Below are 12988 nucleotides of genomic sequence, written 5' to 3' on the forward strand. Positions count from 1 at the left end.
CTTAAGCTTCTTTATCGGACAATAAATATATACATTAACATCATCAGGATTGTTTTTGCACTCAAGGAAATAAGATTTCATATATATGTACCAATATTCTCCCAATCGGGCCCTGCCCTTGTACCAGCAGGGGAACATGCTCTCTTCTGTTTGCTCAATCCTAATTAAACTTTTCATGGTTCAATGCGAAAATGCTTGAATTTATTAGTAGAACTTGGGCAGGGTGCACAAATTAACCATGTTCCCCATCAGAATCACTATAAAAGTCCTTAACTTCAACAACTTGGGTTATAAATATAAATTCCTAAAAGGAAATGTTTGACTGCACAAAACAACAAAACAATTTAGTTCTACTGTAATTGTCATCTAAATGAATTTGTAATGATCCTCAGCTTTGCCATGAAATGGGCTTCTACATCTAAAATGTCGCTGGAAATATTTAAAGGAAAATGTGCCAACAGAGTATACGTACTAAGGTGTGTTTTATGATACATTTTTTTACATAGATGGTTTTTGCGTTTGTTGATTTTGTAAATCATTTCTAATAATTTGATGAAAAACACAGTCGAGTTGACTGATTCAGTGATTGGTCATGACTGTATAACAAGTGAATGCACTCTCTGAAAATTCAATACAACCATACCATATTACATACAGGTAGCTATAGTGTACGTATAATTATACTGTTTCATACACCTAGATATAACCTGGCACTACCGTATAATATTACACATGTACTATATGTATAAATTGTCAACTAGAAACCATGTGAATGGCCGGTCTAGAACCAATATTCAATATAATACATATATGTGGTACAGTATCTTCACTGAAAGCCTATAGCGAGCCATAATAACAGAACACTGATGAAGGAAGGAGTGAAATAGATACGTATACATGTACATGAAAAAGGGAAGAACAAAGCTAATTACATCTTGTAATTAAAAGGAACAGATTATAGCCAGCTTATCATAAAAGCAGTAAAAAGAGAGCTAATGGCAAGTTTGCAGTGAAATATATATGTTTAAAAGGTGAACTCATACAATGTGTATCTCTAAAAAAAACACGGGCAAATTTAAACCAATACAAAAAATACAAAAAAAATACACCAAAGTTCATATATAGCTGAAAGTATAAATTTTGTATGTGTATGCGTTCATTATCATTTGCATGGTTTTTAAATCAAAATCTGTAAAAAAAAAAAATCATAACAATATTTAACTCATTCACCCCTGAAATGTCATCATGTAATATTCCAATCTTTGAATTGGAAAGGTGCAAATGTGTTTTCAGGGGTGAATGAGTTAATGAATAATATATATTGTATCATGACTACTGGCAATTGAAATATAAAACAACCAACAATTTACAACAACGGCACACATTGATAGGTCATTAAATCGCTCAATATAACAATTGATATTTTTTCAATCTTAAAAATGTTTGATGCATTGTTACAATGATACATTTATGTGTATGTCTATTGTAAAAACTGAAAAGTCCTTAATCATATATAACTAACAAAGATATTCAAGTCTAAAGTTACACGTAAATTCACTTTAAAGACTACAGCTATATAACTATTGCAGCTCTTAGTATATATAGTGCACCGAACAATCTCATGAGTTATGATCATGATCATAATGAAGGAAAACGGAATAAATAAGGCAAAGAAAAAGACACATGCAGTCCGTTGTTTTAATTATACAATACCAATACTTCCTACAATAACGACTCTGAGGTTAACCATGGTACATACAACTGCAATTTATTCTGCATCTAAGCTGTTTTTCCTTATATCAACAGGCTTCACAAAAGCTAGTGATACATGCTACCAAGGGTTATAATTCAAATATCTAGAGCTTCAAAATAATCTAGGGAGAACCTTGTATATATATATACGAGGAAATGAAAATTATAAGGTGATTCAAATTTCATTATTGTTTCCTGTATACGTAGTACATGCATGTACAATTTATTAACATGAAAATATATGTATACACTAGCAATAGAAGGCAGTGAATTGATTACTTGGCTAGCGTTGCTAAAACAATTATTGCACACAATAGGCTATAAAACATCTAGATCCCTCTGAAGGGCCAAGCCCCGGGATGATATTGCCATGGACACAGCCTGGTCAAGAAGGTCAGAACTGGACGCAGATACAGATGTTGCAACTGAAGTTGCAGCAAAAGTTGAGTTCTGATCAAGGATGATGTCCTGTGTGTCTGCCAAACAATTTGGCTGGAAGTGACCTTGAGAGAAAACCATGTCTGATAGGTGTGTTACATGGGAGAGAATTGGTGCTAATCTAGCACCGCACACTGCCTGGTGCTGAGAGATGATGTCCTGACTGTCTAAAGTCTGGTGTTGAGGGATGAGGCCCCGACTCTGTATGGCTTGGGATATTCCAGCATCCTCTACATTACATTTTCCATTGACAAAACTGTCATTATTATTGTCTGGAGAAACCCCCATGTCCTCCAGTGTCTTATTAATGGCGTTGTCTACCACTGCTTTAGCTATATGACTGTTTTGGCGCTTAGCTAGAAAACTGTCGAACTGCAATTCGTTTGAATTTGTTGATGTTGTTGAAGAACGAGGATTGTATGCTCTTCTGCTACTAATCGAAGATATATTTGAGGATAGTCCAACAAATGCACCTCTGCTATCTAAATTTGTGTCAATATCTGACTGATCCGTTGCATGTAATTCAGGTAAAGCAGAACTACTCTCCTTTGTTTGTGTGATCTGAAATGTCTGCAGGGAATTGTTGGATGCTGTCCTGTCACTTACTACCGGGTCAACACAAGCTAAAGTTCCTCTATACTTTGGAGATTCAAAGGTGCCAGCAGGATGTCCATTATACAACGATACATGACTGAAATCTCCACATCTCTGTCCTTTCTCACTTGAAGAAGTGTGGCCTTGTGAAGTGAAATCTGGGTTATTAACATGCTTGATTTCACTTTGGAATGAGGCATTGTTACCAGTTATCAACTTAAGTTTTGTTGAGGCTGCATCCTCCTGAAGCTTGCTGCATGTCACAATGTCCTGTTCTGTCCTGTCAAGACCAAGTTGTACCTCAGTTGTACAATACTTATGAATTTTAGCATCTTTGCTTGACTCGCCCTTTATCTGCCACTCATACCGCGCCTTTTTAAACAAACTAGTTTCATTTGCTTCTTCTTTCTGAGCTTTCCGTTTTGATTCATATGATGCTGAAGAATGTTTCATTTCCATCTTGAAAATCCAGATGGTTGATTCATACTGCTGTTCTCTCCATTTTTTTTAACTACAACAAAACAATAAAAATGCATGTAATTACCAACTGCACAAACAAATCTTGTGTTCAAATGTTATTTTTTAGGAAAAAAAAGAAATATTTTTTTAAATATTTTTCAGGAAAACTGTGAGCCCATATATAACAAATTTCCTGTACAGCTAGGCCTACCTGACTGCCTGATATGTAAATGTAATACACGAACCCAGCTAGCAGTCCGTAATCTTCAAATGATTCAAGGAGGATTGGATAACTAAAGAAGAGATGATATATCTGTATCTTTAGAAATACGTTGGAAAACCACTTCAATTGTTTTCCTCTTACAATCCATCAAATTACCTTCTCGGTGGATATCTAGAAATACAAATGTTGGTTGTTTTCCACCCAGAAGGTAATTTGAGGGATTGCAAGAGGAAACAAATAACGTTGTTTTCCAACATATTTCTACATATACATGTATCTACCTTTACTAGATCCAATAATTTTCGTATAGCTTCCTGTTCTTTTATGAGATATTTTTGTAAAATGCAAAAGACTAAACTGTCAATCACAGATTGGTCCGATGGATTCTGTACTTACCTCAATTTTATTGTGTTACTTTTTGACTAGCTTCTATAGCCTATTGCGTAATGGTTTGACCCACTCCTCGGATATTTCATAGGTAAATCTGAACTATCTGACAGAATTTACATTAAACATCACAACAACAGCATTCAGTTGCAGACCATTTTTTAGTGCTAATCAACGTCACCCAAATGCTTGCTGGGCTCCTTATCCGTCCGGTCAAAGTAAACGTTTTACAGTCATTAAGATTAGTAAATTTAATAATATTTTCCTTAGTTAAAGTTTATTTTGTTCTTCGCTAGCTCTAATAAAAAAATAGTTATCAAACAAATTATAAATCATAAATAAAATTGATTGTTCTAAAATGAAATCATTAACTTTAGACGAGACTCTCACGAGACTTGTCAGCCATATTTGTTTTCTCTAGCGACTGGACCAACATGTATGGGTAAAATGTTATGAATCCTCCGATGACGGAACTAAGTTATCAAGCTATCCGCACAGCCAACCAGGCTCGGGAGGCGGTGGGTATTTTAATTAATGAGCATGGTCATTTGTTATCTATATCACGCATGCCATAATTGTACTGCAAAGGACACGTTGTTACAGAAAAGCCGTTTTCAGATCTGATCATCACATACACAATAACTTCAAATTAGGCTGCCTCTATAGCCTACATGTTACTTAACACAGGAGAGCCCTATATTTAAAATACTGTCACGACACTTTGAGGTTTACAATAGTTGACAAACAGACATAATTCCAGAGAAGCGCTAGCGCTCTATTTTTTTTTTTAGGTTTGACATGGAATGTCTTGAGTGTCATTTAATTTAAATGAAAAAGGGAAGCAGATTTTTTTCCCCTGGATAAAGCCCTGGTATCTATAGGTAAAGGTCATAATTCATGTGTTTAAGATAAGAAAATAATTACATTAGTTTGAGTGATGAAAGGTTAAGAAAAATCTAATGATTGATAATTTAAATAATACAAAACTGTATAACAAGTATTTGTCATATATGAATCTAGTTACAATATGGCACTGTTAAGTTAAATTAATAAGTTTATTTCATTCAAAAGTTTAAATTTCATTCCAGGATGAGCTTAGGACTGATAGCAGAAAAAAGAACTTGCTTATTTTGGTCCTGAATTACATGCATGAGGAAGGGTAAGTATGTTAACTGTGATATATATATATTGCTTAACTCATTCACCACTGAAATTTCATAATGAAGTTCTATTCCGACCTTTGAAATGGAAGAGTTCAAATGTGTCTTCAGGGATGAATGAGTTAATAATCATGCAACGTTTGTGCAATACTTATATATATATAACCTTTACTTTTGAGACAAGTACTAAAAGCTTACAATGATTTCATTACCGATTTACTGAATTTAGTAGTGAAGTCGATGATGGATTATAGTTGAAAACTTATCAATTTTTCATTTTCAAATCTGATTTTTGTTATAAATCAAAAGTGCATACAAATACATGTACAGGAATAATGTAGATAAACAAGGAAAATGCTATTCAAGTTGATTACTGTAAGATTTGAAATACAAACCCTGCAAAATAAAATAGTTTTATAATTTTAGAATGTGAACAGTTTTTTGAATGTGACAAAATTTGCGAATATCAACAAAATGCTGATTCCTTGGGGACAGATTTCCTGACACAGGGAAATTCTCATGAACATTCAGAATCAGTTTTGACTATTGGGTTTTGAAAGACATGCTATTTGACCATTGGGTTTTGACCCAAAAATCTCAAGGGTAAAAACAAAGCAAAACATGGGGGCTAGGTGGTTACGCCCTTCACCACTGGGTAGCGACGCAGTTTCGAGACCTATGTGGGGCAGTTGCCAGGTTTAACTGGCTGTACTGGTCGGTGGTTTTTCTCCAGGACCTACAGCTTTCCTCCTGGCACGTTCTTAAATGACCATAGCTGTTAATAGGACATAAAACACAAACTAACCAAACCAAACTCAAGGAAATGTTATTTCACTTCTGAAATTGCTAATTTAATGGTAAGGTTCAATCGAAAGTGGGGAACATTAATTAGATTACTGATTGTTATGAATGTTTGGAATTTTCATCGTTTTATAGATACCTGGATTCTGCACAGAGTTTAGCCAAGGAGACAAACATAGACCTGAGTAAATATGAGGTCTGTGACAACATCGACCTGGAGACAATCCTCATGGAGTATGAGTCTTACTACTATGTCAAGTTTGCCAAGTATCCAAAGATCACCAAGAAACTCACTCAGAGTGGTAAGTAGAAAAATGGAGTTGGCCTAATACAATTTTACGATCAACCTTGCTTGTGAAAGTTGGTAAGAGTTAGGTAATTTGAATAGTTGATATATTAATAAGGGTGTATGGAGCAGCCTCTTTTTTATGCATGTTGTGAACTTAGTATAGATCTCACATAGATTTTTTCTGTTTCACATAAAATAGTTTTGTTCAAAAATTCTACAGTTCTGTAATAACCTTATAGCAGCCATATTGTGTAAAATGTTATATATCAATGACTTTTACACCGGCTTTTGTAGAAAAAGTGATTTGACTAATTATGATTGATAATGTACTGCTATATATGCTCACCATGGCTATATATTTGTATGCATGGTTCGGTTGAGCTTACATGTTCTTTCAAGCTTTAGAGTTTAAAATTATTATGCATTATGTGTGCTTGTAAGAAATGTACTGTTATATCCATAAGTCCCATGACACACTTACTGCTTTATTATTCCTAAGAGCCTTTCATATAACAGTTACATACATTCTTTTCACAGGACATCCAGGTAGACGTTTCATCATGTGAAACACTGTGTGCCCTGAGTTATCCCCCTTGGTCACTATTAACATGTTTATCCGATATACCAGAAATAATTCTTACAACGAAGAAATTTCAATATTTTTCAATTTGCTGATTTTTGTTTCTTTAATAGATATATGTTGTAACTTGATATTATAGTTAATCATTACAAAATTGATTAACATACATTATTATCATACATGTATCATATGCTAAAACACTTCCAGAAATTATTGTGATTACCGGTAAGATATACAATGTATTATGCCAAAACATCACAAAAACTTTTGCTGTAGGGAAAACATATGACTTTAAAAGAAAATTGTTTCTGGTATTACCTGCTAAGACCTGTGTGATATATTATATACAGTATTATATTATTTGAATTCCTAACATTGGTGCATATTTATTTATTTATTCATCTGGCTCCTTTCAATAAACAATTGGATACATGGGGCAGAAGATAGGAGCTTGCTCATATATACTACATGAAAGACAGTAATATCTTGGCAAACATTTTATGGGGAAATAACTGAGTGCGAGATGAAATCTAAAAAAAACTTCAAATGTTTTTGAATAGAGAGATCTGGCAAGTATTTAGGTGTATTCAAAGTTTCTTTTTTAGTCCTTACATAAACTATATTTCCTCTAAAACATTTTTTTCAACCTTACTTATGATTAAGTTTATCAGTATTATACAATGATAATATCCATCAGATGTTTTTGCAGAATTAATAGTTAAAAATAGTAACTTGTTGTAGAATAAAACTATCCCCAGTATTATGTGTGATTTATGTGAAAGTGTATGATTTGATAACTTACACAAGTGTGAATTTGTATGCATCTACTCATACACATCTCAGGTATTAACACTGTTTCTATCTATTTTGTTGTGTTGGGGAACTTTGGTTTTGTTACTACTTTATTTCAATATTTCTTCATTAAAACAGAAAGATGAATGTAGACATACATTAAAGCTACATTCATAAGTTTATTCTCAATAATACAAAATGTTTAAATATAGAATTTTGTGATTGTATGCATATTCAACTGGTTTGATATAATTAAAAAGGTGAAATATATATATATACATTTGTAATTATCTATTTAGAGGATTAAGTTCATAAACATTTTTTCACACAAAACTTTAAAGGCCAAAAAAAATATGTTTGTTTCAGGTAACATGCCTGAAAAAAATAGAGTAGGTTGGTAGGCAAATAATTTCATGTTAATGTAATATTTTTATTTTCATGAATGAATATTATGCTTTATTTTAAATTTTGCCATGCATTTCCACACATTACCATGGCTATCAATTTGTCAAGAATAAGGTCAGACTCCCACAACAGGAAGAAATTACATTTTAATGAGTGGCTGTGTACTTTGCCTGGCTAATGAATTAATCTTAGATACATTCGTAGGTGATAAAATGTCTAAGGACGGCAGTAAAATCTAGGGTACATATAGGTAGAGATACCTGAAACACAAATATGTTTTTTTGGCCTAACAGTATGGGGTTATTGTATCCCTGTGAATGTTATGGTATATGGAATGTCCGTTACATTTAAGCATTAAAAAAAATAGCAGACTATACTAGCTATAGATTAAGCATTTTGTTAACATGCACTCTAGCTTTGGTAGACTTGTCCATGTATTTTGTTTGGATCATTTAATGGTTCTGTGCACTGACAATCACATGTACATGACCGTATACATTTAGCTGCACTGAAATGTATTGAAAACTGTTGGCTAGTGGAGTTTTTCACCACTGTTATATTTATTCTTTCATTAGCATAATGTAACGAAACAAATAGTTGTCAAAGTCCTTATTGCTAGAGATATTTTGTGTCAGTGTTAGACTGTAAGCATTTATAATCTAACTTTGTGTTATCTCCAGCAGGTGATGGACGAGGTCGGGCTCCACACAAGATGACACGTACAAACAGGTGGGTACGATCAATAAATGTAAACATTTTCAAGGTAACTCTAACCAACTGAAAAATTAGTCCTGAAAACTAGTTTTTCACCATAGCATTAAGAACATCACGTGGATGAATCAAAATGGATACCCTATAGGCTTACTTAACAAAAGGTCATTTCACATACTTAAACCAACATTTAACAGTGTCTGTAAGTTTATGTTGTGCATAACAGCATAATTATGAAACATTTTGTATACACTATAATTTGTGCATTTTGTCAGCCTTAAAATTGAATTATGAAACAGTACATTTATATTGCAGCTACTAGATAACAGTACAACTGCTTATACTAGTAGTAATACTCACAAATTAAGTCAATTGGCCATCCTCAATCCTTAGCAATCAAAGCATAAGGCCACACACATGATTTTTTAGCTTTTTAACTGAACAATTTTGTTCATAAAATTTATCAGATTCAATACTTTTCATTTCCGAGAATCTTGGAATACGTGTTTCATTTCACAAATTTAATTATTTTTATTATCATAATCATGTAACAATGAAGCATTATATACCTGAGATGATTTTCTATTGTACTATTTGTTTAGTAATTTGTGTGTTCTGGTACCTTTTTAAGAAACAATAAAGACAGGTAATACTTGCTGTTTGATTAACTTCCAGTGTAAATAACCCTGTCTTGTGTCCTATGGGTCTGTCTGATAGATTTAGATACCCTATATAAGTATCTATGACAATGATGAATAGGCATTTCAGTTGTCTATACCTACATGTATATATGCCTTTAAAATATTTTACTGAATTTTTCACTTAAGGATCACTGTACCACTGCCAAAACAAAAATGAAACTATTCATTGGAAACTGATTTTTATGTTGTGACTATTCCCTCTTTGCGTATTGCAGAGTTATCTTCTCTTGTGAGCAGGTATTGATTGTTAAGTCATTGGTTTTTGAAAGTAACGTCATCAATTTTTGAGAAAATGACGTAATTTTCTCACACAAACCAATGACGTAACAATCAATACCTGCTCACAAGATAACTCTGCAATACGCAAAGACGGAATAGCTTTGATCAATCTTTATTTGAAAATAAAAGTATACATTGTGAGACTTTTAAGAAAAAACATAATGGAGATGAAATAAACCAAATATAATCAACAAATGGTTCAGAGTGTCAAATATGCTGTGGGGCCAGACCGGGATTCAAACCCTGGACTTCAGATTGTTATACCATCACTGAAAACTGAATGAGCTACGTACCTGGACAATGGAAGTGTACAAACCTAAATGTGCTACAGTTATATACATAGAGAAGTTAATGGGAGGTTGCTGTATATAGCAAAACAGGCAGTGGGACAGGGATCCTTATAATGAAAACAAAACCTGTTTATTGAATTATAAATTTCATTTAACGAATTTTGTTTCTTCTCTAATTAATTATTTTACGTCTTCAGTAATAAGACCTGAAATGCAGATTCATGTTATTCTATAAAAAAATCTTTGTTTGATTCACCATTTGAAAGTGATGAATGTTAACATTTCTGTGGTTGATAAATGACCTCTATCTCACCTGTTTGTTACCTGAGTTTGTTCCTAACCCTGGCGGTGAAGGTTCTCCCACAGAGTGGGTGGGAAGAATCGTTTTCGCCATGCTCAACTCTTGATAACAATACTCCAATCCTGTTGTGTAATATATCTACAGTAGGGGTTTTATCAGTAGAAAACATTTGTATATGAACACTTGCAGTAAAATCATAGCTTAATTATTTTAGAAGTGTAAGCAATAATTACTTACCCTTATTTTTTTATTTATCAGCACGTTCACTGGAAAAACAATACACAGTAGTTAACTAATAACACTGATATAATCATGATTGTGATCAGTGAACCTCTAATGTAATGATACCCTCTCTGTGTACAACTTTGAATTCACTCCCAATACTCTGTGTTGTCCCTAGATGTTCGTTTCACAAATTCTCTCGTCTTCCTATCAGTTACCACAATTAATTCAGATCTCGATTGGTTTTGATTTTCATGGTTCTTATATATGATCCTAAACGAATGTTTGAGTTTTTTTCAGTCAACTTTAAATCCAGTATGGCCACTGTTGTGTATAATTGATTGGGAAAATTAATGTCTATGATAGTGTATGTTAATTGCTTGAATCTGATAAATAAGACAACATGCAGTTGTTTTCATTCAATCATGAACATGGATACATTGGTCATTTTGTGATTATATTCCAGAATTTCAAAATTTTATCAAATGACATATCATTGCCATAAAATTCACATTTTTTCATAATTTTATTATTTTTGAAATAAACCTAACAACAACCTAAAAAAACCACCAGACCCTTCTTGCCTATAAAATAATGCCAGTTTGAATTTTCATCATGATGAATATGACATAATTATTTACAAAATTAGATTTCACGTGCTGTATGTGAATTGTTTTCAGCATTTATGTGTACAGTGTACATATACCTTTAGTCAGCAGTATAGTTAACCATGATGCATACATAGCATTGCAGCAACACTGTACTAACAATTAGAGTTTAATTAGACTTGGTTTGTAGAGTTTGAGAAACATGTAATCTGAGTTGTCCAATTCTGACAGTAGCTAGTTGGTGTACTTGCTTAATTACATGACATTTTGTATAATACTGGTACTGGGACAACATGGGTGAATACATTTAATATGTAGTTTGTAAGCATTAACTGTTAATTCTTTAATTTCTATAAATCTGTAATGCTATATGTGATGAAATATATTTCATGATAATTTGTTTTGGTAATTTAATGGTCAGAAATGTAGTGTCGCACAACCAGACGCTAATCTTCACTCGTGTTTCGATAGAGGCAGTCTCTCTCTCGAGAGAGAGAGAGGGCGAGAGTCTGGGGAAAGCGAGACTATCAGAAATGCTACATGGATTGAGAATTTCCTGATTTTATTATATCTTTCAAGACAATGTCACACAACATAGTGTACTTTGTCTGACTATGGACCATACATGTACAAAATGACAAGTTTATTTTGAAGTGCAGTGTTAACTTCTAGAAGCGTCAGAGTTACTTCCCTTCCCCAATAATTTGTCTAACTTACCCGTAATTAAACCAGAACTTGTTGTACACAAATTTCATTGTTGAGAAATTATTATCATTCAGCCGGTAGGTTTTTGTGTATTATTCTTTTCAGATTCAATTTACGTGGAGTGATATGATTTTTCATCATTTCAAAATTTTAAAAAATGTGTAAAATATTATTACTTAAGATATAAATATATATGCTAACACTTTTTCATCAGCTGAGTATAGATAGTTACATTGTTGTGTTGACTGTGTATCACATGTAAATTCATTTACACTCTTACGCGTACACATAGTTGGAACAACACCTATGCTCATGGTACATGGTTTGTTGTTTGAGATAATATTCGCTAATACTTAGTGAGTAGAGGTGTAGACAACTCTTCATAAACTGTTACATTTTGTAGCATTAGACGCAGAACCGAGTCGGGTCACTCTGGGTATGTATAGCTAGAGCACTGACTTGTTTGCATTGTTTATCTGGCATTACCAATCTGTTTTTGTTTGTTGTATTCCATTTCTTGTTTTCATATATCATACAAAGTTGTGAAAAGAAATTACCAGTATTATATTTTACTATTCTACATAATATTTAATTTGACCGAAGTCCTTACAAAGAAAATACAGAGCATATGTTTTTAAATATGTTCAATAACATACATACTGGGACTGGTACCACATAATGTACACAGGGGACTGGAACATACACTTTGCGAAGGAGACTGATACATATACACTTTGCGAAGGAGACTGATACATATACGCTGTGCAAATTCAGACACTGGTACATATACTGAACACAGTGGACTGGTACAAATACGCTGTGCGAAGGAGACTGATACACACACTGTTCACAGGTGACTGGTACACACACTGTACACAGGGGACTGAAGCATATGCTGTACACAGCTTGGGGATTGGCACACATCTTGTACAGGGGACTGGTATACACACGCTGTATACAGCAGACTCACGGTACACACATTGTGTACAGGAGACTGGTATATACAGTATACATGGGAGACTGGTACATACAAGGTACACAGTGGACTGGTACACACAGTTAATTTGTTCATAAGTAACTGGTAAACATACACTGTACTGTAAACAGGGGACTGCAACACATTCTGTACACAGGGGACTGATATGTGCACTGCACACAGGGGACAGGTACACAGTCTGTTCATAAGTAACTGGTAAACATACACTGTACTGTAAACAGGGGACTGCAACACATTCTGTACACAGGGGACTGTAGCATGATCATTCCATGGGCATTTAAAATGTTGTATGAG

The 12988-nt window shown here is 33.6% G+C and overlaps 2 protein-coding genes across 16 annotated transcripts in view; one reads left to right on the forward strand and one right to left on the reverse strand.

Annotated features, from left to right (window-relative positions):
* Positions 1-1282: 1282 nt before the first annotated feature.
* Positions 1283-4054, reverse strand: LOC110443144. The gene is made up of 2 exons (XM_021487172.1): positions 3863-4054; positions 1283-3295 (listed from the first exon to the last, which is right to left on the reverse strand). Exon 2 carries the CDS (start codon positions 3241-3243, stop codon positions 2071-2073), a length of 1173 nt encoding a protein of 390 aa, XP_021342847.1. The 5' UTR covers positions 3244-3295; positions 3863-4054; the 3' UTR covers positions 1283-2070.
* Positions 4055-4265: 211 nt separating this feature from the next.
* LOC110443142 (katanin p60 ATPase-containing subunit A-like 2) overlaps positions 4266-12988 on the forward strand; it is a 31755-nt gene continuing 23032 nt past the window's right edge. For 2 of the 15 annotated variants that reach the window (XM_021487152.1, XM_021487155.1), the window contains exons 1-7: positions 4266-4371; positions 4942-5012; positions 5950-6116; positions 6641-6649; positions 8561-8609; positions 9223-9237; positions 12101-12133. In XM_021487152.1, coding sequence (XP_021342827.1) covers positions 4306-4371; positions 4942-5012; positions 5950-6116; positions 6641-6649; positions 8561-8609; positions 9223-9237; positions 12101-12133 — 410 coding nt within the window. In that variant the 5' untranslated portion in view covers positions 4266-4305. The remainder of the gene's footprint in view (positions 4372-4941; positions 5013-5949; positions 6117-6640; positions 6650-8560; positions 8610-9222; positions 9238-12100; positions 12134-12988) is intronic. The other 13 variants (XM_021487167.1, XM_021487169.1, XM_021487153.1 and 10 more) reach the window with 12 other exon arrangements.

Source organism: Mizuhopecten yessoensis, unplaced genomic scaffold (assembly GCF_002113885.1).
Source record: "Mizuhopecten yessoensis strain PY_sf001 unplaced genomic scaffold, ASM211388v2 scaffold716329, whole genome shotgun sequence".
Classification (NCBI taxonomy): Eukaryota; Metazoa; Mollusca; class Bivalvia; order Pectinida; family Pectinidae; genus Mizuhopecten; species Mizuhopecten yessoensis.

Excerpts from the sequence above, each read along its gene's own strand:
- LOC110443144 (XM_021487172.1), bottom strand. The coding sequence starts at position 3,243 with ATGGAAATGAAACATTCTTCAGCATCATATGAATCAAAACGGAAAGCT.